This window comes from Lissotriton helveticus, chromosome 3_1, assembly GCF_964261635.1.
Source record: "Lissotriton helveticus chromosome 3_1, aLisHel1.1, whole genome shotgun sequence".
Lineage (NCBI taxonomy): Eukaryota > Metazoa > Chordata > Amphibia > Caudata > Salamandridae > Lissotriton > Lissotriton helveticus.
Window position 1 is genome coordinate 2,122,861,964 of NC_136061.1, and position 26,321 is coordinate 2,122,888,284.

Here is a 26,321-nt window from a genome sequence, read left to right on the forward strand (position 1 = left end):
CATTTTCAAAGAACAGAAAACAAGATTCAGCACATTCCTGGCTCAATGACCTGAAACTTGAGGAACACATTGGCAAAAACCAAAAAGACAGCCTGGTACCAGCTCTAAAGAAATTCAAACTATTTCTTCCAGAAAGTGACTTTAGGCTGCTGTTCAAGCCATAATACTCTTGCATCTGGATAGTGGTAGAGTCCTTCACCATGGCCTCCTGGACTCCAAACTGGCACCTCCTAGGGACATCATACGACACAGCAGATCTCACCCAGGGCCTGAAGAAATATGATCACTTCACCCTCATCCTGATAGAACTCCATTGACTCCCCGTGTCAGCCCATACCAACTTCAAAACCAGCCGAATAATTTACAAACCACAAGACAGCAGACCTTTTTCATCTATTCAACCAGAATCTGGAACAACATTCCCATTTACATCAGAATCGCCCTGAGGCTGCTTTAATCTAGGAAAGAGTTGAAAACTCACCTCTTTACCGAACACTGCAACACAATGCATTAGTCGTACACAACCCAGCTTTTTCTCCTATTCTTTTTTGAATTTATGCTTGTCTTTGACCATGTACAGCGCCCCACACCCTTTTGGCTCGGTAGGCACTATAGAGATACCATGTACATACATACATGCATAGAGAGTAAGAGTCAAATGAAAATGACATAGACTTTGTGGCATAAAAGTCTTAGAAAGGCCCCAACTGAACTATGGACCCCTAAGAGTTAGCACGATTAAACCAATTCCAGAAGATGATCACAGAGAGAAGGACTACAATGCAACTTCAGGTACAAGCAATTGCAGAATGCATTAGGTCACAAAAACCAAGTACTACACACTTGGGACCACTACACTGAAAATATTAGACCATTATTGACTTTTCTATTGATTGGTAAATAAATAATATGCTCTCTCATAAACATGCTTGTTTTACAATAAAGTTATTTTTAATGTTCTTACATCAGCAACTGCTTCAATAACTTCGAAATTCTGGACGTTTTTATCCCATTTGGTTCTTAATCCACCGGGTTCTGGATTTAAACACTGCCAGACGTGATCAGGGCTTGCTTGTACAATTCCTTCTCCTTTATATCTGTGGATGAAAGAGTTTGTGTAACAATTTTATTTCAAAATGCAAAGGCTGGTGTGGAAAGCTAGGAGTGCCTAGTACTCTTGTGGCTTGAGCACCTTCCAACCTACTGCTGATGAACAAATTGTCTCACACTATTTAAATGACAAGCCTTAAACAATGCAACGCACATGTATCACTTTGAAAAGTATCAGCCATTTATTGTGTCATCAATAGTATACTATGAGCATTATATCTGCACATAATGACACAACTGTTGCACTATCCATGGCAAGGCATATAAAACTGACCCCCCTAATTAGTGCTAATTTCTGGCTGTGATCCCTACTGGAGTTATTACCTTTTTACAGCAGAAGAAGTATGTCTAGTTCTATTAAATGTCTGACATGTGATGCAAACATTGACAAAGGCAATATTTCTCAGCTGTCAATATTGGCTTTACCATTGCTTTGTTTTTTTTTTTAAATCATAGAAAGAGCCACAAATGCATGCTTATGTGTGGCAGCCATTTTGGCATGGCTTTGTTAAAATATTTTAAAATGCTTTACAAGAAGACTCCTCAGATGCGTGCCGCATTGATGGCCCCCATACGTGAATGCATTTTGCTATGTTGTAACAAACACGAAGATGACCACCGTGCATACACACCCATATTTAGATGCCTGCCGCACTTGATTGCACATGCTTAGGTGGCCATTCTGAATAGTGAGTGACAAAATATAAGCAAGAGGGCTGTGGACTAGAAGACACTGAGTTACAAGTGAGCTAGGTCTGCTAGCTTAGTGGGCTAATGCTCGACCTCATGATCGGAAGTTCAAACCCGGTGGGTCCACTCAGCATTTCATCTTCGAGGTCGATAAAATGAGTACCATTGATTTGAGTAACAATAAACATCTGTTATTCAGCGCCAAGGTACCCTTGGATGAATGTGCACTTTACAAATACATGTTATGCTATGTAAGTAGGGAAGGGAGGTAAAAGAGAGAAGGGCAAGCAGCGGGAGACAGTATTTCCTCTCATGCACAGCAACGCAAAGTCTGACAGCAATGGAAGAAATCATTCTCCTGTCCAAACACTGAGACCAAAATGCCCCTAAGTGTGACTCACACAAAAATAGGGAGGAAAGCCATAGAATGAGGGTCAGGGAAATAAGTGAGATAACCAAGCCTTTGAATCATTAGCAAGGGCTGACCCAAAGCTCACACTAATGTAATATATTGCAAACTATAGGTCTCTAATGGACAGCTAACACTGCCTGTAGCAGAGTCCTAAACAATAACTATGGTTTTGGGCGAGAAAATGCAAATCGAATATGTTAGACTTAACAAAACTCTTTTGTTGATCCGAAAGTCACAATACTATTGGCAAACTGTAAGTGATGTAATTAAAATTTGGTGTAATTGGAAGTGCTTGAGATGTTGTTGAAATTGTTGATTGGTTTTATATGAATACTTAAAACTGCCTGATATGGACCTGGTTGCAGAGCTAATGTGGATATTACATTTTTGAAGGCTACATCACTAAAAGCACATTCAAGGACTATGCTTGTAATATGCATATTATATATGTGATCAAGGGCTCCAGGGCCCGAAACGCGTCATGGCGATCAGAGGTTGCACGTAATAAAGAAATAAGCAAATTCATCTGCTTGGGTCCGTTTTCGTTTGTCACGTCCAGTGGATGGTGTGCGATCGAAGTTCCTTGTGATATATATATATATATAAATATATATATGTATCCAATCCTGGTTCTGCAAATCATAAAACAGGCACCGACTCCGTGAGTTTCAAGATCAAAGAAATGTATTCAAAAGACGACCAGACGCGTTTCAGCGGACAAGTCCGCCTTGTTCACTACATCTGTTAACACCAAAGAAGTGAGCTTATTTATAGTGGTGTGAAGTATCCAGGGAAGGGTCAGGTGGTTAGCCTGGGAAAACATGTGACATGGAAGTAGATGAGAGAGCACAAATCTGAAAAAATGTAGAAGTGCACCATATTTACAAGCACGTTGTATTAGTCTAGTATATAATATACAATAGTGTCAAACTTATAGAGTGGAAATATATATGAGTGTTTAATTAGAATAGGGATACATATATCAGTGTGAAAAACTAATGTAGAGATTTGTAGAAATGTTAGAATGATGTTAGAATCTCACGTTATGGGGCTGTGTGAAAAAGAAATGTAATTCTGCAAACCATGGAAATGTGTAGGCCACATGGCATTTCACAAGAAACGAAAGATGCTGCTACACTTTTAAGTAACTTGGATTCTAATGTCATTTTACTGCAAAGTATTATTAATCATAGAATTGAAATGTTTTAAATAGATGTGTTACATTATAGTAATGTGTGTTAGTTAGAATACTGTTTAAACAAAGAAATTAAATGTGCATAGTGCAGAGGCCCGATTCATATAACTTTAGTAGGCCTGAATAGATAAAGTTGCTTCTTTGATCTGCATGTGCTCGTTAGAGAAAAAGTCGTGTTAGGCACAAACTGTAAAGCCTGTTCAAATGGTTTACGACTTCAAGATATGGTGGAGGCCGGAATTTGGGGCCCACAGAGAAAGTGTCTTTTGCAGGTGCGAGGGGGTTTAATCAGAAAAATGATGAATAGGCTTTGTTCAGAGACGCCTGGCACAGGCCTGTAGGAGTCTTCAGGAATTTCTAGGGGGTACCGTCTTGCCGGAGAGAAGCCTGGGAAGCAAGGTCAACTTTAACGAAGGGTCCCGAGGAGTACCAGCATGGAAGTTGCCGCCAGAACCAACACCACGTGAGAGGCGTCTCCAGGGGCGTTGCTATTGGAAAAGTGATTTTGTATTAGGGACAGCACCCCGGGGTGGAGTTAGAGCAGATGATCTGAGGAACCTAAGAGAGCGGATGGGTAGGCAGATAGGGAACTGCAAGACTTCGACTTTGAGACAAAGACTAAGGGAAGTGTGTGATCTTCTTTGGAAGTCACCACGGCTGACACCTTTTTAGGTAAAGATCTTGTTAAGTAGGGATGTCACTTAGTCTAGTGTAGGGACAGCCTAAACTGTATTTTCCTTTCTGTAAATGACTCTCAAGTTGCAACTCGTAGCTATTCTCGCAACTTTAATGACCTTTGAGCTGATCTTGGTAATTCTATTCTGTCGACTACGAGCATTTAGAGATTTTATGTTTATCTTGACACCTGTTTATCTTCTGAACCTCATTTTGAGATGTTTGTATCTCCAGATAGCTTTGGTTTTATAATAAACTTTTAAACCTTTTCCAGTGGTTCTTTAGAGTGGTGTAAGTTCTTTCTTGATTAACCTAGTAGTGGATTGCCTTTTACTCAATGACAGGTACCAACGATTTAGTCGACCTGAATTGGGATCTGGATTAACGACAATAGGCCAGAAATCCCGCGTTAGCAGTTGGTAGCAGAGTGAGGATGGTTACCTTCTTGAGGAAGGTGATCTAGACTAGGTTAGTTTACCCCAAGGTCCCTAGAGATCGAGAGGTGGCCTGCCGAAGAAGGTGCTGACGGAGAGAGAAAAGCAGCAGTATCGGACGAGAGTGAGTATAACAAGGGTCATGCGTGGACAGATTGCGGTGTTTTGTGTTGTATTTGTATTGTAATGTCATGCGGAGTTAAATGCCTGTAGTGTGATTGTGAGAAGGTTGTGAGCGCGCGCAACCTGGTAAAATCTTAAGTTCGGGGTAGAGCTTAAGTGGTTCGGGTGTATCGAACATCCAGAGTAATTGTCGACTAGAGTAAGGAGGTCATGAGGTACCATTGACCGCCGCAGGACCGAGATAGGGGGAGTGTAAGAATAAGTGTGTGAGAAACGGACGCTGGTCGAAAGTTACTGTGTGTAAGTAACCTATCAGAGAAGGCGATTGTCTGGACGTAAACGGAAAGACATTTCGTCAGTCAAGGTGACAATTACAGATAGACTGTGGGCGTACAGTCAAAGAAAAGTGATCGCTTGGACGGAAGTAATCATTTTTCAGAGTATGAATGGGACGCATGCATGACCGCGGAGACGAGCTGAGTAAGGAGGGGAACTGCTGCGAAGGGGGACAAGTGACGTCAGCGAGAGCCGCGCTGAGATAGGCCGGTTAGTGAGGAGCCGTGCTGTGATAGGGCGGTTGGTGTGACGTCAGTGAAAAGCCGCGTTGTGATAGGGCAGTTAGCGAGAACCGTGCTGAGATTGGTGGATTGTCATCAGGAAGTAAACAAACGCGGAGAAAATAGAAATTCTGTAGGTTTGAACATGAAGTGTTTTAAATGTTTGAGAGAGATTTTTAAGAGAAAAAGAAGGAACTCTTATTACGGGGAAGAGGCACCGCCAGAGGGTACACCAGCTTACTATATGGCAACGAATGTTGGCTTGCATACTATACTATGGATTAGTGAATGGAGCAAGATTTCGGAAGGGAATGAGGAACTGACGTTTCCTAAGTATGGAACGTTTAGGTTAGAGGCGTTACATCGGCTGAAAGCAATTATGTCCTCATTGAATCCTTCGCCTAGACCAACACAGTTTGAGGCCCTTAATGCGTGGATTAGGGCGGCACACGATAGAAATCTGAACAGGCGCCAAGAAAGGTTGAAGCGATCAGTAAGGGCAGTGTGAGATGCCCAATGGGATGCGGACGCCAAGAGATGGAGGGTACAGGCTATTGAGGTGGATAAGTTGTACCCAGTGAGAGAGGTGGCAGGAGAAAAGAGGCTCATGGAAGAGGATGAGGAGAGCGAGTCGGAGGACAACTTGATAAATAGATTGCTAATAGATAGACCGCCTCCGAACGTTGAGGAGACAGAAAGTAAGGAACTCCCAAGGGGAGGTGGGGCTGCCATAGAGGGGTATAGACCACTCCCTATATCGGAGTGGACACCTACTAAAGGTGAGGAGACACCTCAACCTAGTACAGTACAGAGTGTAGTCGGAAGGTTTGTGGTACAGAAGACGGCAACCACTGAGAAGGTTGAGTCTTACGGGTTGCCAGACGCTCTACAAGTACCCGTTACCATAGGTCCTATAGTATCGATTTACAACCCCGAGAGAGACAGAGAGGAAGAACAGATATGGTTAGACAGAGAAAGAGCTGAAATGGAGAGGAGAAATAACATGACAAATGCCTGGAGCACCCCATTTGATTCAGCAGTGGGTCCCGAGGCAGAACAGGGGGGTCAGAGAGGACCGATGGACCTGAGGGGACCACGGCCGAAATCCTTTAAGGAGCTGAGAGCTGACCTGAGAGAATGGGATGGGTCCACAGAAGCACCAGCCCACAGGTCAAGGACAGGGGCTGAGTGGGGAAGTCGAGGCAACGGAACATTGTCTCACTGCGGGGCTAGCGCAAGCAGCCAGGAGTGGGAAGGTAACAGTCCGGAGAGTAGAGGAGTTATACGTCATATAGACGGTGGAAATGGGCAGGAGAGAAGTGAGAGAGGTACAGGATGTGGAGAGACATCCCGTCTCATTACAAGTGAGGGAGACCGAAGGACACAAGAATACAGGGATAGGTTTAGATGTACTCACCATGCACCTAATGATAATGTACAACACTGGAGCCGTGGGAGCATGTGGAACAGTGAAGGATCTTGCCATGGGTCGAGAGATCAGAGACCACCGGCAAATGACGAAGAAAGGGGGAATAACGGAATGCCTTACCATGTATCTAGGGAAACCATGCAGGATGGGACTTGTGGGATTATGAGAAATGGGAAAGTGTTTCACCATACACCCAGAGAGGATGGAACTGCATGGGACCTGGAGAGATGGGAACATGGGAGGACTCCCCATAACTCGCCTTAGCCTAGACGTAGGACTCGGAGCTGGGATGGGAGAGATGTGAATGGACCCCCTAGAGCTAGCATACTGAAAGCTGCAGTAAAGGCCAGAAGACTTGACGTCACTAGTTTAAAAAATGATCTGGACGAGATAATAGATGGGACGTTAGCCTTAGAAAGGATTGACTTGTACGAACAAGATGAGTTACTGTTTATAGCAAAGGATATTACTCGAAAGGCAAGAGCAATTCATGAGAAACTGTCTGAACTGGCAGAGAAGTATATGGTAGACTTGTCCAGAACAAAGACATTACAGAGTAACCATAGGTTGCAGTATTCAGACCAAGACTTAGATGAGAAGAGAACTACAGGATTAAAGACACACATAAGGGAACTGATAACAGGAATAAGAGCGTGGAGAGATCTGGACAAATGGGAAGAGAGGGGTACTGCCAGGAGGAGCACGAGTGTGATGTCTCCGGAAGGAAGGGTAATGCAGATGGAGGCATTTCCTTTGAGAGAAATATCGAATGGGAACTATGTACATGTGCCCTGGAGTAGAGGAGATTTGGCTGCATTTACCAACTCATTTCCGAAGTTAAGGGACAATCCTGTTGAGTGGTACAAGCAGGTAGAGAGGTTTGTGAAAATCTCAAAGGTATTGTGGATTGATTTGAACACCTTGTTTGACATTGTGGTGCCAGGGGATTTGTGGACAGCATGCAAGACTAGTGTCGAGTGGCCAACGGTAGAACCAGAAAGGAATGCTGCTACAAATGGACCGTCTGAAATTGTAATGTTGAAATACGAAAGAGTAATAACTTGGCTGAAGGATAAGGTCCCACCACAAGACATAGATTGGGTAAAAATAGACCGAACAAGACAGGAACCCAAGGAGACAGTTCATGAGTTTTACGAGAGATTGCTGAAAACATTCAAACAATACAGTGGACTCGATGTAATGGACCCCAAGGATATAGGACAGTTTGTGTCAAAGTTTGTTTTGGGGTTGAGACCTGATATTTGTTTGATGATTCAGCAACATTTAATTTGTTGGCAAAACAGACCATTGGATGAGATTTTGAGGTATGCAAGGTACTGCAGTGACGAAATAGATTCCAAAGCAAAGAAGCTAAAAGAGAAGCTTATGGTGGTGCAGATGCAGTCAGCTGGAAAGAGCGGACAGCAGCAGCAGGGGACGGGGACAATGGGACGGAAATCGAGCAATCAGAATAAGGACAGTGAGGAAAATGTGCGACCTAGAATTGACATTGCTACGTTGAAGAAAACGACAAAGTGCCACCAGTGTCATCAGGTGGGACATTGGAGACGCGAGTGTCCCTATAACCCTGAAAACAGAGAACTAGAGGTAGAGGAGGAGGTTCCGGAGGTTCCAGTTCAAGGGGTGACAGTGCCAAGAATCAAGGTGGCCAAAGGGGGGACTTCGGCTCCACGAGCTCAGTTTCCGCAGCCACCAAAGATTTCGACAGGGGGAAAGGTCTTTAGACAAATGCCTCTTTTCATAGATGAGGAAAAATGTTACTACATTGATCCCTTGACGGGACAACGTGTAAGCAAAGAAGAGGACTGTACCCTCGGGGCAGTTCTGGAAGTGGATCAAAGAGGACCATTTGTTGAGGCTGAAGTGGCAGGGTGTCCCACAACATTCTTGGTGGATACCGGAGCTACTCGATCAACTTTGAGATCAGCAGTGGTTCCGGATCTACCAATGTCGGGGGAAACAATTCAGGTGGTAGGAGTCGCAAACAAGAGGATGACTAGCCCTTTGACGGAACCAGTGTCAGTGAAAATCGGAAACTACATGAATGAACATCAGTTTGTGGTGTGTGATTCTAGTCCTGTGTGTCTGTTAGGAAGGGACTTATTGTGCAAGCTGAACTGTACCATATACTGCACACCTCAGGGAGTAGAGGTAGAGACGACTGATGATGACGCTACTTTCAAAATTGTAAATTCAAGAACATGCATAGAACTGTATCCTACTCTGACTGTGGAGGACCTTCCTTGGGACTTACGCGAGGCAGTATCATCAGAAGTATGGGATTTTACAGGAGAAGAGATAGGATTGGTCAAAGGGGTAGAGCCAGTGAAGATCATAGTGAAACCAAATGTCGATTATCCAAGAACGCCACAATACAAGCTGTCCCAAGAGACGATTGCAGGAATAAAACCTGTGATCGACTCTATGATTCAACAGGGAATACTGAAGGAAATCGTGGGAAGTCCATGCAACTCCCCGATTATGGGTTTGCAGAAACCTAGTGGGAAATTTAGAATAGTACAGGATCTTCGAAAAATTAATAACATTGTTGTTTCATGTTGTCCAGTGGTACCGAATCCATCAGTGATACTGTTTCAGATACCATTCCAAGCTGAGTGGTTCACAGTGATAGATCTTTGTCAGGCCTTCTTTTCAATCCCATTAGATGAAGAGAGCCAGTACCTTTTTGCTTTTAAAATGGAAAATCGCGTTTTAACGTGGTGTCGAATCCCCCAAGGATTTACAGATAGCCCATCAATTTTCAATCAGCTGTTGAAGAAAAATCTTGAAAGTCTGGTACTGCCCCAGAACTCGGTTCTGGTCCAGTACATAGACGACCTACTTGTTGCGTCAGGAACAGAAGAAGCTTGCAAGGAAGACACCATCGCCTTGCTGAACCATTTAGCTGAAAACGGACACAAGGTGTCCCCGAGCAAATTGCAGTACTGTCTGACAGAAGTACAGTATTTGGGTCACCGAATAGAAAAAGGAAAGCGCAAGGTGTCACCAGATAGAATAGAGGCAATCATGAAGATGAACTCGCCTACAACACAGAGAGAAGTCAGGATGTTTCTAGGAATGGTTGGTTATTGCCGACAGTGGATAGCTAACTTTTCACTGAAAGCAAAACCCTTACAGAAACTGACGCACAAGGAGGTGAGTGATCCGGTACCATGGGACAATGAGTGCTTGATGGCGTTCCTACAGCTGAGAGATGACTTATGTCGTGCTCCGGCTCTGGGGATGCCGGATTATGAGAAGCCATTTTCCCTCTATTGCTGCGAAAGGGAGGGCTGTGCTTTGTCAGTTTTAGTGCAAGTCCATGGAAACGCCCGTAGACCAGTTGCATACTTTTCGGCTATTCTAGATCCTGTAGCCGCAGCGTTGCCCGGATGTCTCAAATCCGTTGCTGCAACAGGTGTCAGCATTGAGCGTTGTGAAAGCATTGTGATGGGACACCAGTTAGTGGTGTATGTACCTCATTCTGTGGAACTGTTAATGACCAGGACCAAGACCCAGCACTTGACTAACAGTAGGCTCACGCGCTATGAGCAAGTTATTCTTGCTGCAGAGAACGTGACCCTTAAGAGGTGCTCTGTCTTGAATCCTGCTACACTGATGCCACTTCCTAATGACATAGAAAGCGAAGACTGTGAAGATCACGATTGCCTTGATGTGACTGAACTATGCACGAAGCCCAGACCAGATATTGTGGATGAGCCACTGACTGATCCCGATGAAATTTTCTTTGTTGATGGTTCATGTTTAAGAGACGATACTGGTCGGTTGAGAGCAGCTTATGCTGTTTGCACCATTACTGGAGTTGTGGAAGCCGCATGCCTGGAAGGAGTACACTCCGCTCAGGTAGCAGAAATCATTGCATTGACACGTGCCTGTACAGCAGGTAATAAAATTAGAGTCACCATATATACAGATAGCCAATATGGTTTCGGTGTAGTTCATGATTTCGGGCAATTGTGGTCTCAGAGGGGTTACATGACCTCCTCTAGTTCGCCAATCAGAAATGGGGAATTTGTTCGACTGCTGTTAGAAGCATTACAGGGTCCTGCCGCAATTGCGGTTGTGAAATGTGTAGCTCATACGAAAAATACAGATTTTGTGTCACAGGGAAATAGATATGCAGACGAAGTTGCCCGCTATTGTGCGGAGCATGGTTATTCTTTCACGGAGGTGGAAGTAGGTGGGGCTCAGGAAAGGACAGAACTAAGCATGATGTTAGAAACTGTTGATACTTGGGAAGATTTGAAACAAATGCAAGACAATGCACCTGAATCTGAGAAGCAGGCATGGGAAACAGCAGGTTGTGTGAGAAGCGAAATGGACTTTTGGGTTTCAGCAGATGGAAGGGCAGTGTTACCCGAGGAGTTAGCGAGTCCAATGGCACGACAGATACATGGTCCAGTGCATTTGGGAAGAGATGCCATGCTGAGGGTGTTCAGGCAGACTTGGTATTGCCCAAAATTTAGGATTGCAGCAGAAGCAGTGTGTAAGCGATGCGTTACTTGCCAGCAGTTGAATATAGGGAAAAGAACACCAGTTACATTGAGTCACATTGGGAGGTCTGGGGGGCCCTTCAACAGAATGCAATTGGATTTTATTGAAATGCCAAAAGTCAACCGCCTTAGGTATGTTCTGGTGGTAGTATGCATATTTTCCAGATGGGTTGAAGCATACCCTACACGCAGGTGCGATACACTCACAGTAGCAAAGTTATTGCTTAGAGAGTTGATACCGCGCTTCGGGGTGCCTGCCTCTCTGGAATCGGACAGAGGAACACATTTTAACAGCGAAGTTGTGAAGATGCTTTGCTCTGCATTGAACATTGATCAGAAATTGTATTGTAGCTATCGACCAGAGGCTTCAGGTATCGTGGAGCAGATAAATGGGACGCTGAAATGTCGAAGTGCTAAAGTATGTTCATCAACTTCCTTAAGTTGGCCTGATGCTCTTCCTTTGGTCCTTATGAGCATGCGTAGCACACCCGACAGGAGGACAGGTCTCTCTCCACAGGAGGTGCTGATGGGGAGGGCAATGAGACTTCCAACTGTCCCAACAACCGCATTGTTGAACATTACAGATGACCTGATCCTGGATTATTGCAAGGGGTTGTCTGACGCCATTCATTCTGTGTCCCTTCAGGTACAGGCCGTAGAAGTTCCATCTTCAAGAGATCAATGCCACGACCTGTGTCCAGGTGACTGGATAGTGGTGAAGAAGCACGTCCGGAAGAACTGCTTAGACGTGCGCTGGAAAGGACCTTACCAGATCATCTTAACGACGAACACTGCCGTGAAGTGCGGAGGGCTGCCAAATTGGATCCACGCTTCCCATACTCGAAGAGTTCCAGCACCTCTTGAAGAAACAGCTCCTCTCACAGACGAAAATCCAGTTGTAGAGGAAGAATCGCAAGAGGGGATCAGTCAAGCTGTGGGGGTGTCTGAAGAAGTTGGGAGTGTCACAGATCCAGAAGAAGAAGAAAGACAGAACGGCAGTGAAACTGAAGTTGCCACTGAAGGAGAAAGCTGCTGTGAAAACAACTCAGACACAGAACAAGTTCAGAGTGATCAAGAACTGAGTCAAGGGACAAGAAATAGGAGAACAAGGCGTGGAGCAGCTACCTGGCCTGAAAGATAAAGGAGGGCAAGCTTGAAGCCAGCCCGAGAGGAAACTCTTGCTCCTATATCCGAAGACTCAGATCCAGAAGAAAGTGCACAAGGACAAGAACAGGAAGGTCCGAGAAGATCAAGGAGGGTGCGGGTGCCTTGCAGAAGATACGCTACTCCTGAGTGGACCTACCTCGCTACAGATGTCCGAAGCACGCAGAACTGGGAGGGTGTGGAAAGTGACCCTGACCAGAACTGACCCAATTATAACCATGGAAGTAGAGTTGCTGATACCAGGAGTGGAGGTCGAAGGGCTGCTGACACTCAACATCGTCTATCCTCCTCTTCTGAGCGGAATAAGAGAATTGATCCTAAACACAGTTGAATTTCCGTGTTGTTGTTCACGGTGTCCAATACTTGAGGGAATCCTTCTTCGTTTGGAAATATTCGAGCAAGTGGTGGGAGTTGTTGGAACACGCATAATTTCGGATTACTAAAGACTTTGCAAAGAACTTTGTAAATACAGATTGAAAGATAACCTAGCGTCAAGAAGAATAAGAAGAAATTAGGGATTTCCATTTTAGAGGATGGAGAAGGACTAAGGTTGTCTATTGCTACAGAACTCAGAGACTGTTTTGCGGAGGGGATTTTCAGCTTCCAGGGGTGGTTCGAAAGATTGGAGAAGCAAAGAAAAAAAAGACTTTGTACTGTGAAAGAAAACCAGAGCTACACTCTCTTGAGACCATGGAGGCTGGCAACCCGAACCACAGGGCAAAATGCATAGTAGGCACACTTTTAGTGGTAGTGATTTCTCTTATAGTTTTAGTGGTTACTGTATCATATGTAGTGGGACATGAAAATGATGTGAAAGCAGAAAAGGAAGCAAAAAGTGTATCAACCCAGAAGCCTCCTATGGCTGGCAAACAGGGGGAAAACACAGCGAAAGAGAAAGCTTTGTTAGATGCTGAGATTAAGAGATTACATGCAGACGAATCACAGGGGAATTTTAAATCAAATGCTTATGCCAAATTGCTTTATGAATACATTGATGTCATGGAGGCGAAGAACTGCTATGTCTGCATGCAGTTGCCAGCCTCTGTAGATGAAGGCATCAGGTATCATCATCTTCCATTGACCTATGGAATCTCATGTAGGCTGTTGCTGAGCATATTTTATGAACGTGAGGGGTTTGAGTATTACTTCTCGAACTTTGACTCGATATTGCCAGAGGTGCCAAATTATAAACACCTCAATAAATGGGATTATTACAAGAGTGAAGACAGGTTACAGAAATTTTTCCTTCCATGGAGAACATTAGATACTTCACATGCCCGAAGAAATAATTTAACTTGTAAAGTGTCCGAAATTGAGAAAAGATTTATAGGGCAGGTGGATGATCGATATAGAAGACAAAAGATCCTAAAAGCTTCAGGACAATGGAAAACAGATTGGACCCAGGAAGAAAGGGAACACCAAAGGAAGGGTAGCAATGGTCCAATAGCTTTAGACCGAGAGAAAAGGGGAAAGCTGTGTATACACAGAAGTCAAACATATTATGAGAATGTGTTTGTGGGAGAGTTACAACACACACAATAGATCCTGAGCTGAAAGAGATTAAGTCAGTTCAAAATATCAAGTCCCAATGTTTTAAATGCTCTTCATTTTATTCTTCATAAAAAAAATGTTTAGTTCTTTGATAGAATCCAATCTTCACACATTAGGGAAGGGAACAACCGCTGCCAACACGTGTTTCGTCTAGGTCGTCAAGACCAATAGACTTCGTCAGGGCAAATATGTCAAATGAAACAGTCATATAGGTGAAAATAGGCGTTTTGTTCTAGTTCATAATTTCGTTCCAAAAGAGCGTCCTGCTCCAAGTACATATCCAATTAGAAAAAACGTCCAATCCTTCCAGTAATTAGTTTGTGTCCACCCAATCCATGAAAAAATGTTCAAAAGTATCCTCCGAGTACAGAGTCCGGAAGGGAAAAAGTGTGTTCCTTAGCGCTAAGGAACACACTTTTTCCCTTCCGGACTCTGTACTCGGAGGATACTTTTGAACATTTTTTCATGGATTGGGTGGACACAAACTAATTACTGGAAGGATTGGACGTTTTTTCTAATTGGATATGTACTTGGAGCAGGACGCTCTTTTGGAACGAAATTATGAACTAGAACAAAACGCCTATTTTCACCTATATGACTGTTTCATTTGACATATTTGCCCTGACGAAGTCTATTGGTCTTGACGACCTAGACGAAACACGTGTTGGCAGCGGTTGTTCCCTTCCCTAATGTGTGAAGATTGGATTCTATCAAAGAACGAAAAAAATTTTTTATGAAGAATAAAATGAAGAGCATTTAAAACATTGGGACTTGATATTTTGAACTGACTTAATCTCTTTCAGCTCAGGATCTATTGTGTGTGTTGTAACTGTTTAACTGTGGCCCCTTGGTGTCGCAGGTTTTTGACTCTGGTGGGGTGACCAGAATCTGATCCTTCTGAGCTTATCAAATATTGTGATTGAAATAATAACTATCGCTTCCCAGCGCAAATTATCCTCTATCACCCGTTTTGTTGCTGTTGTATTGTTTGTGGGAGAGGTCAGTTGTGAACATGCTTTCCAATTGGAGTATTACTCCAAAGATTTCCTAAAGGAAATGCAGGTGATCCCGAATGTGTATTTTGTTTGTGGAAGAAATGCATACGTGAAACTACCAGATAATTGGTATGGATCATGTTACTTAGCAATTGTCTTCCCCAAAATATACCATGCTGAGGACTTAGAAACCAAAAAGAGGGGGAAACAAACTAGAAGAAGGAGGGATGTAAGCGCTGAGGAGGTAGTTGGAGATGTATTTGGTGCTATGTTTCCTATTTTGGGGATAGCACTAAATGATGTTAAGATAAGAAGATTGGCAACAGTTGTAGATAGACTATCCGCCAGTACTGCTAGATCTTTAATGCTGGTGGAGGGAGAGATGCAATCGATAAGGGCAATGGTTCTTCAGAACCGACTTGCTCTAGACGTTCTGTTGGCCAAAGAGGGAGGAGTCTGTAAGGCTTTGAAGGTCCAGGAATGTTGCACTTACATTCCAGACAATTCAAAACCTCTAGAAAAGTACATTCAAAACATTACTGAAATACACCATGAGATAGAGGATTTGACAAAGGTAACAGTATGGGAAAAAGTAGGTCAAGGAATGGGTAAAGTTGGAGGTTGGTTTGCCAACCTGGGAAAGAATATCATTTGGTACATATTGAAACCTATCATCATAATAGTGATTTGTGTAATCGCTTTGTGGGGGTTGGTGAAACTGTACAAATGGTATAGAGCAAACAGGTTGCAGAGATCCATGCGAGAGCAGGGGAGGAGATTAGCTGCGATGCAGGAGAATCAGTACCGGAGTCTGAGGGCTCTAGAGGAGATGAAACGAGGGAACATTGCAACGACTTCAGTTTGATACTCTATATCTTAGAGAGGGTGTTGTGATGATGATGACTACTGGAAGTCATCAAAGGGGGGATTGAGAGAGCACAAATCTGAAAAAATGTAGAAGTGCACCATATTTACAAGCACGTTGTATTAGTCTAGTATATAATATACAAGAGTGTCAAACTTATAGAGTGGAAATATATATGAGTGTTAGAATAGGGATACATATATCAGTGTGAAAAACTAATGTAGAGATTTGTAGAAATGTTAGAATGATGTTAGAGTCTCACGTTATGGGGCTGTGTGAAAAAGAAATGTAATTCTGCAAACCATGGAAATGTGTAGGCCACATGGCATTTCACAAGAAACGAAAGATGCTGCTACACTTTTAAGTAACTTGGATTCTAATGTCATTTTACTGCAAAGTATTATTAATCATAGAATTGAAATGTTTTAAATAGATGTGTTACATTATAGTAATGTGTGTTAGTTAGAATACTGTTTAAAGAAAGAAATTAAATGTGCATAGTGCAGAGGCCCGATTCATATAACTTTAGTAGGCCTGAATAGATAAAGTTGCTTCTTTGATCTGCATGTGCTCGTTAGAGAAAAAGTCGTGTTAGGCACAAACTGTAAAGCCTGTTCAAATGGTTTACGACTTCAAGATATGGTGGAGGCTGGAATTTGGGGCCCACAGAGAAAGTGTCTTTTGCAGGTGCGAGGGGGTTTAATCAGGAAAATGATGAATAGGCTTTGTTCAGAGACGCCTGGCACAGGCCTGTAGGAGTCTTCAGGAATTTCTAGGGGGTACCGTCTTGCCGGAGAGAAGCCTGGGAAGCAAGGTCAACTTTAACGAAGGGTCCCGAGGAGTACCAGCATGGAAGTTGCCGCCAGAACCAACACCACGTGAGAGGCGTCTCCAGGGGCGTTCCTATTGGAAAAGTGATTTTGTATTAGGGACAGCACCCCGGGGTGGAGTTAGAGCAGATGATCTGAGGAACCTAAGAGAGCGGATGGGTAGGCAGATAGGGAACTGCAAGACTTCGACTTTGAGACAAAGACTAAGGGAAGTGTGTGATCTTCTTTGGAAGTCACCACGGCTAACACCTTTTTAGGTAAAGATCTTGTTAAGTAGGGATGTCACTTAGTCTAGTGTAGGGACAGCCTAACCTGTATTTTCCTTTCTGTAAATGACTCTCAAGTTGCAACTAGTAGCTATTCTCGCAACTTTAATGACCTTTGAGCTGATCTTGGTAATTCTATTCTGTCGACTACGAGCATTTAGAGATTTTATGTTTATCTTGACACCTGTTTATCTTCTGAACCTCATTTTGAGATGTTTGTATCTCCAGATAGCTTTGGTTTTATAATAAACTTTTAAACCTTTTCCAGTGGTAAGTGGTTCTTTAGAGTGGTGTAAGTTCTTTCTTGATTAACCTAGTAGTGGATTGCCTTTTACTCAATGACAGGTACCAACGATTTAGTCGACCTGAATTTGGATCTGGATTAACGACAATAGGCCAGAAATCCTGCGTTAGCATAGACATGAAAGAGTTTTCGTCATGGAAATGCAAGTCATGGTTATACATTAGAGAAACATGTAAATAACTTTTTGCATTTAATTGTTTGAAAACAGCTTGCTGTGTGCTGCGCTCGATTCTGCACTCATTCATGCTAATTGGACTGTTATTGCGTACTGTAATGTGTTGTTAGAGCCCCCCTAGGCACCGTTTCTGGCCAGTGTGCGTACGTGCTGCAACTGACATAAACAACATGGAAACGCGGCTTTAAAGAATTCATGCGCGCACGTTTTCTGTAACGCTTGCAGTGACAGGTAAGCTGGTACCGCCTATTCCGATGCGCTGTCAAAACTATCTTTCTGTTGAATGTTTCTCCCAACTTATGGTGGTTTATGAAATGCGCTCTTTGATGTTGCCATCTGGGTGGCAGATAGGTTTCCCTAGAATCGCATCTTACCGCAGTCGGTAAAAAGTGATAGCTGTTTCTGGCGCGGCTTGTACCGCGTGGGTGCGGCCTGCAGACTTGGTAAATGGGTCAAACTTGTGCGATGCGGAGGAGGCTGGTGGCCAGATGTTTGTGGTGTAGCCCTTATGGTGCGCGCCCTGTTCACTGGCTGTGAACCTGCTAATGTTGGTAGAAACTGCCTTATGTTGCGTCTGGTTCGGAACGGTCTCCTGTTAGTTTGTGTTGGGTCTAAGGTAATCATTATTGGAGTGTAGCCCATGTGGGCATACAAACCACGGAAAGTTGGCCATTCATTGCATGCGCTCTAATCTGTCCCTCCTGGTGCTTGTATTGGTCCCTTGTGGGTGAGTGATGCCTTTCTGATGTAGGATCAGTCTGGGATACGTATGTGATAGCGGGGCTTAGTGGTCTAACATGTTTTGTACAAGCAAGCAGCAGTGTTCGTGATCGTGTGCCTCTTCCTAAAAAGTGTGCTAGTGAGGTGTGGTGAGTGTGTGGTTACTAATTACAGTGCCAAGTGTTAATATAAAGTTAAAAGAAAGATGGTGAAACATGATGTTCTCAGATGAATGGGTTGCTGTTGTAGCGCGAGGAGGCTTGTCAGTACAGTAGGGGAGTGCGTATCTTTTACAGATGTACGCTTAATGCTTCGTCTGCGTTAAGTCCATTTGGGATTTTGCAATCGAACGTAATGATGTATTTTGATTCTAATCTTCTTAGTGTTTGGTGTCTGTTTCCGTCCCTGGGGTTTTGTGCAACACTGTCAATCACAAAGTATGTATATATATTTTCAACAATAGTAGCTGTCAATATGCCCACAAATGGGTCTCATGCTCACTGGGACATACAAATCAATCTGAACCTCACTGGTCAGGGGGTGCTTATATTCCCCTTTAAAGGGGACTTGGACTAACATTTCAGGACAAACTATTTCTACTGTTGTACAATGAAGGATGATTTCTATAATGTTGGCCCCGGTTTGGAGTAGCACAGAGAGGAAAATCACAATAGGCTGTAATGCAGTCCGAGTGATTAGAAGTAGTTGAGTTTAATTCAAGCATTGCACTCATTGCTGCAGCTGAATCTAGAATATGAAAGTGGTATTAGACCAAGTTATTGATAGTGGTGTAAAAGTATTATTATTATCATAATCACTATTTAAATGAAAACCCCCCTAAACGCAAACATTGGTTTCAAACACCAACCTCAACTTCCCTAAACAATGGTGGGAATACAATTTATCTGATATCACTCACCCCATTTTTAGCCTCTCTAAGCTATAATGAAAAGATATATGAAGATGGTTGGATGACCTTCTCTGATGAGTAATCTGATGTGGAATGCTACTTGGTGAATGGCTGCACAATGTTTACGATATACATTTAGACCATGATTAGAAGTTTTGGAGGAATTATATGTAGAGATTCTGGTTGGCCAGAATGTGTGTTTCTGACTGCTATTTTTGTACCTATTTCTGCCTCTGAGAACAAAAAGCCCACAAAATTGAGAATAACTATGTGGATCTGGTTTGCCCAACCACAATTCCTCCTGGAATTTCCAATTCCATGAGACTTAATGCAAACATTCACCACCTGCTCCATGCAGGTAGTAAATGTAGTAAATGTGTGTGAGGGGGGTTGAGGTGGAGGAAAGGGGTTGGGGTGGGGAAATCTCACCCTACACCCGGACTCCTGATGAGTCTGCGTCCCTTCACGCTCGCACCCCCCCCCCCTCAATTCTCACCACCCCTCCTATAGCAAATAGCGATACCCCTTTATGTCCCCCCAGCTATTTCACTACAAATCCTGCACCAATCTCTCCCTACATCCGGACTCCTAATGAGTCTGTGCCCCCTCCCTCTTCCACACCCCTCTCCTCGAATCTGACCACCCCTCCTATAGCAAATAGCGATACTCCTTCACATCCCTCCTCTACTCCCCCCTCCTTTCAATTGACCACTACTCTGAAAAATTGCTCTACAATGAACCAGCTCACGTCTCACCCCAGGACCACATACAAGTAATAACCCCTCCTCTCTTAATCCCACTCCACTCAATGAACATGATACCTCAAACATATGACCCAAGACTCCATGAGATACTACTTTCTCTACAACAAGTCAAAAATGAAATCCAAACTCTTCACGACCTGATCCTACACCAACCCAAGCCACACGCGAAACTCACTCATAACTCACAATCCAGCTCCCAGAATCAGAAACCCCCTAGATGGAGAACAATACCCTACCCCAATGCATCATCCCGCCCAATCAGAAGGAAAAATACTTCCCTAATCCATTCTTACCAGCTCCCGACTCCACCGCCTAATATTGTGCACATAGATAACACTCAGAAATTGTCCTTAATCCAAACCATCCCTTCCTAATCCTCTAGAGCTTCAAGACGCATTTACAGAGGTATTGTTGAAAACAACCTCAAGAGAGCACCCCTCCTGACCACCCCAACTCGACGTCTACCAAGGCCCAGCTAAAATGTATCCTACTAAATTGCAGATCAGCCGCACGACATGCTGCTGATATAGCCGACCTCATACTAACTAATGAACCTGACCTTTTAATACTAACGGAAACATGGTTAAACGAAGCATCCACGCCCATCCTAGACATACTAGTTCCCACAAAGTATCACATCACTAGACTAGACATAACTGACAGCCCAGGCATGCATACATCTGACAACCTTGCGGTAAACCACTCCCAACTCCCCGGTTCTCTCTTCTTGTGAATACCTATGTTTAGAGATCACTAACAATAATAAGCCAATTTGCTCACTACATTCATTCTACCATCCACCAGGACCGACCTTACCTTCATTGAACACCTAATGGATATCATAGCCACAAATGTCGGACAACAGAACATTCAGATATTCCTGGGAGACTTTAACCTCCACTGGAATGACCGGAACTGCCCTGAGGTCAATAGCTTTAAAGCTTTCCTATCCGACCTTAAATTGACCCAAATTTGTAATAGCCCTACCCATGAAAAAGGCTCAATCCTCAATCTAGTCATTTCCAAAGCTGACGTTACCCAGCTGGAATCAATCCTCCCTTGTGACTGGTCTGACCATCACATCATCACTTTTCATATCACTGAAGCTGTCAAACTACTATCTGTCCAGCCGACTAGAACGAAAATTTGGAAGAGGAACCTAAAAAACCTCAATCCTGTCTCACTCACAACCACTAGTCCTATCTTCTTGCACCCACCGGATGGATTAAACGTACATGATCTGACTAATCAGTACTTCCACACTATGAACTTGGTTTTAGACAAGCTAGCTCCCCTACAATTGAAAAGAGTCTCCACAAAAGACTCACAACCTTGGCATGATGGTAGGTTAAATGAAGATAGAAGATCACTTAGAGTAATTGAATGACAATGGAGAACGGCTCCATCCTCTGACCACCTCAAATTACTAAGAAGGACAGGAAACTACCATTACAGAAAGATTAGACGAAATAAGGCAGACTTTTTCGGTAAAATCAAATCTCATTCTAAGGGTGTCTCCCATTCCCCCCAAGTAAACCCAGATTTACTCCCCAACTGCGAAGAATTTGCCTCCTTCACAACAAAGACCAAAAACATAAAAACATAAAGACAGACCTACTGAATGATCTATTATCCCATACTGACCCACATTTGATCTCCTCACCGATCCCGCTTGTGACCCCGTTTAGCTGTTCTGCAAAGCTGGACCTCATAAACAGCGCGTCCTGGGCTCTCTCAACTTCTACAGCAAAGAACATTTTCTAAAAACGCTCATGGCCCTGAATCCAATCAATCACTTCTCAGACCCGCTCCCAGCTAACTACCTAAAAGTATTCATTCCAAGTTTAGCGCCTCTATGGACCATGATTATAAACACCTCTCTGCTTGAAAGAGCCATCCTAGACATACTCAAGGCTGGTCAGGTATCCCCTATTTTAAAGAAACCCTCGTCAGACCCGTCAGACCTGAATAACTATTGTCCAATATCCAACATCCCTACCCTGGCCAAACTACTAGAACATGTGTACACTCTCAGCTTAGCAACCATATAGATCACTTCAACCTGCTCGACCAATTCCAATCTGGTTTTCGAACAGGTCACAGTACAGAATCAGTCATGACCCACATAATAGATGACACATTAAAAATATTAGAACAAAAACGAAGCCTGTTTACTAATCCTGCTTGACCTATCCTCAGCCTTTGACACAGTCAAACACGACAATTTACTAGACCTCTTGAAAACACAGAATGGGACTATCGGGAATGGTTCTAAACTGGTTCACTCCCTTCCTTCAAAATAGAACTCAAAGATTCAAGATCAATCAATCTCTATCCAATTCGACATTAAGGCCACTCACTTGAGGACATCACATCCCTCAACTCAACGCTACATAAAAACGCATCCCTGGCTGGCCAAAAACCACTTAAAACTCAACACCCTCAAAATCGAATTCCTCCTAATCGCTCCCACCAACCAATCTACCATCATACGCGAGTGGATGAAGCATCTAACAGCACTCAACGGTTAACCTCTCATTATTGACTCTGCAAAATCGCCAGGAATTACTCTGGACAGTGAGCTAAACATGCAGAATCACTTCAGCGCTGCAACTAAAGGAGCACATTTCCAGATGAACACCCTGAGACGAATGAAACCCTTCATACCTGCAAATGACTTCAAACAGGCAGTTCAAGCTCTAGTAACCCCCAGAGTGGATTATGGGAGTGTCGCTCTCCGCGGCCTTCCCAGATTGACGACAGCCCCTCTAAGAGCCTCAATCAATGCAGCCGCCAGACTCATCACAGGCTCTCAAAAGAACTGTCACATCTCCCCTAGGGGTGGCGGAATTTGCGAAATTCCCTCGAGCAAAAGTCCACGAATTGGCAAAACAATCTCAGCGAACATGCGGAATTTCGTTTGCTCGCGGAGATTTCAGGGGAGGGGCTGCTTTGTGAGTTCACATGCCTCTTGATAAGGTCAGAGACTGATCAGAGCAGCAGATGAGGGGAAAGCAGCCTCCTGCTCACAGGAACTACACAGGGATTGCGCTCAAGAAACTCATGGTCGCAAAGACCTCCATCAAGGATTACAGCTAATTTTCGTCAGCAGATAGGGGGAGAAAGCACACCTGCCATCCTCGACCGTGCTCACTAATTTTTTGAGCTGAAATACGCTACTGAATTTGAGCTTCAATTCGGGCACCTGCTTTATTTATGTCTGTAAGTGCCTCCTGTTGTGGTTTAATTTTTGTGACAGGAGCACTGTGCCAGAATGAATTCTGCCCTGCATATTTATCCACAAAGATGCTACCGTTTTGTGCAATACTGCTACTCCACTGGAGTACTTTCTACTAGCTAATCAGTAAGTGCTACCTCGTTTGGTACATGTAAAGTGCTTTTCCTACCCTACAGCTTCGTGAAGGGCCAGTAGAGTTGTTTCCAGTGACCATGTGTGTCTGTAACTTTGCCACCGTGCCAAAAGGCGCCGAGGTCCCTTGAGTGAGCTGTCCATCATAGTGGGGAAAACGTTGCATACCGTTAGTGTGTGTGGGGCGGGCCAGACGGGTGGGGCTTCTATGCGAGTTCACATACCTATTATTTATAAAGGGTCAGAGTGAGACCGATCAGAGCAGCAGATGAGTAGAAAGCAGGCTCCTGGTCACAGGAACTACACGGGGATTGCACTCGAGAAACTCTTGGATGCAAATACCTCCATCAAGGATTACAGCTAATTTTTGATGGCAGATAAGGAGAGAAAGCACACCTGCCCAGCCTCGACCGTGCTCACAATTTTTTTGGGCTAATTAATAGGTTACTTAATTTGAGCTTGGGCACTTGATTTATTTATGTCTGTAAGTGCTTCCTGTTGAGGTTTAATTTTTATCAGAGGAGCACCGTGCCACCCCGAATTCCGTTCTGCCGCGGATCGCGGAAGTTTCGACATTTTCGCGTTCGTGAGGACCGCAAAAATGCCGAAATTTCACAAGTTCTGCGAGCGGAACAGAATTTGCCGCCCACCCCTAATCTCCCCAGACCTTTGTGCCCTCAATTGGCTACCTTGTGAGGCCAGAATCCATCTGAAAATAACCAGTATCACATACAATGCATTGCATTACAATACCCCGAGATACCTAGTGGAGAAATTGGAAGTATCGGGTGGTAACAGAACCACTAGGAGCTCCTCCAATCTTCTACTGAAACCTCAACAATTTACTAAGAAGAAAACTTACAACCGTACCTACTCAGGAATGGCTTCCAGGATTTAGAATGCCTTGCCCGTAGAAACGAGACAGAACCCATCAGCAGCATTTTTCAAAAAAGAAGTGAAAGAGATTCTCATGGCCAAATTCACTTGAACTCTTCACAGAGACATGCATATATTTGCGAGCCTGTAAATTATAGTATTCTTATGTATAGGTTTTATCAACTAACCCTCACTCAATTTCTTTTTTTTTAAACAGTCGCGTATATATCTGCCATTCTGTAACTGCATCGAAATAGTTTCCACTTATGTATTAGTACACCTTATATGATTTGTTTGTTTATGTCCATTACCTACAATTTCCTTGTAAAGCGCTCGGATATCCGCAAGAGTCTTGTTTGCGCTATATAAAACCTTCAAAATAAATAACTTAATAGGATGGGAAGGAGAGGAAACAAGTGGATGCTGTCAGGCAAGCCTTAAAATGTAGTCAACTAGGGACCAAGGAATGGGGTCAGGCTGCACTGCAGCCCATTCCCAAGGCATTTCTTTAATGGATTTTTGACTGGAAAATGCTGGTTAGTTCAGTGTTACCGCACTCTAAACCTGCTGTAACACCATCCAACTCATGATTGAGGGGAGTGAAATTCCACAGGGGGATTTTGCTCAGCTCAACTAGTAATCAAGGCATAAATGGTATATGGTTCAACATTCACCCACCGTGTTCTCATCCCCGCTGTGGATCCTCCCCTGGTAGTATTCTATAAATATTATAAAACTGGTTTACTGCCAACCACCCAATGACAATTTTCTTTCTCCCTCGCTACAGTATTAAAAACACTAGGATCCAGCCACCCTCTCTGCTACTCTCAGCAGTATCCCTTCCCTCCTTTCAAAACATAAAAAGACTTTCTATGCTGCCACCCTCCCCCACCACCCCGGATAAAACCCTCTCATCATCCTATCTCAGAATTTAAATACAGAAATACCTGACATACTACCACACTCAACCACCACCCTCAGGACCACCCTCCACCATCAGGTTGCCACCTACCCAACTAGTCTCTGGGCTTTTCCTCCCCCTTTCCACCTGAATCTACACCTTCAATTTGAGAGAAGAGAATCGGTGCCATGCTGATAGCAGGTCAGTGAGAGCTGTTGCCAATGTGGACCATAGTTACCAGTCAACATGCATCACTGCACAAACCCTTGGCTAACAGAAGAAGAAGCAGTTGGCTGTGAAAGAGTGGAGCCTGTACTCTCCCGACTCATTCAGGTGTACGGAGAATCCAGAAAGGCAAAATAAAGCGTACAAGGCAGCATACCGTGAAGTACCATTCCACCGCCTTTACCCGATTGTTAAAAACACAGAGCAAACAACTGATCAGCGCCTGCCAGAGCTCTTGCTTCAAGCTTTTTATTTCACTACTTTGACATCACAGCCTTGGGGGAAGGGGAGGAATAAAATTTTTTTCAACTGCTCTTACATCAGAACAATGATTAACTAAGTTTCGAATCAGGTGGTAGGTGGCAGCTCCTTGGGTGTATGAATGCATTTCAATAACTACTCCAAAACTCTGGCTGTTGGAGTTAGGCAAACATAAATACAGGCATACTGCTCTATTGCTGGCAAAGTAACGTAAACTTGAGACCTTAAGCGATTATTTGCCACTTTAAAACTAACAACTGATAACTATGCTCATTTTAAAAAAAAGAAAATCTTTTGGAAGTAGAAAAAGGTGCTGGGGACACACCAGAGTGCTTCCTATCAAGATATTCTACTTTATTTTCCTAGACGCATAGAGTAATATATCGTCCTGGAAGAAAAAGGGTAAAAACAAAGGAACTTGTTTGTGAAAACTGGCTCTGCACACCCAAAGAGCGAGATTTTTACGCAGTTCATTTTTTTAGGTCTCGCCTAGACAGCACTTGCGATGTCTCTTCAAGACATGCTGTATTCAGGATTTGTAAACAAAGCTCTGCCTACTTCCCACCCATCTTTTTAATTGGCTCCTGTCCCTGTCCTTCGTAAATGGTGGCTTTTCATTGGTCATTAGGATTTGTAGTCCCTCCTTAGTACCGCCCGTCTCTTTAAGTAACCTCCCATGAGGATCCCCACCCTTACATGTGTTGTTACGCCCTAGATTTAAATTACAACCCCAAGGCACTATCTTCTCAAAGGCCTTCAGATAGGGCACTCACTCACTCCTAAACAAGGTTGGCAATGGTTACTTTACTCGCTAACACATCTCACATTTAAATCAGACCTTCCATAAATTTCCCTTCATCAGCTCCACATAGAGTGCAACCTAATCTGGAATTAATATAACATTTATTTTGTCACATTTCAAAGCTACTAATTGTGTATATTGAATGTACTGTGGTACAGTCTTGCATGCAATGCATTATTGGT

General features: G+C 43.6%; 1 protein-coding gene across 1 annotated transcript in view; it reads right to left on the reverse strand.

Moving 5' to 3' along the window:
- STARD5 (StAR related lipid transfer domain containing 5) overlaps positions 1 to 26,321 on the reverse strand; it is a 101,655-nt gene that overhangs the window by 15,733 nt on the left and 59,601 nt on the right. The window contains exon 3 of the mRNA XM_078683326.1: positions 965 to 1,097. Coding sequence (XP_078539452.1) covers positions 965 to 1,097 — 133 coding nt within the window. The remainder of the gene's footprint in view (positions 1 to 964; positions 1,098 to 26,321) is intronic.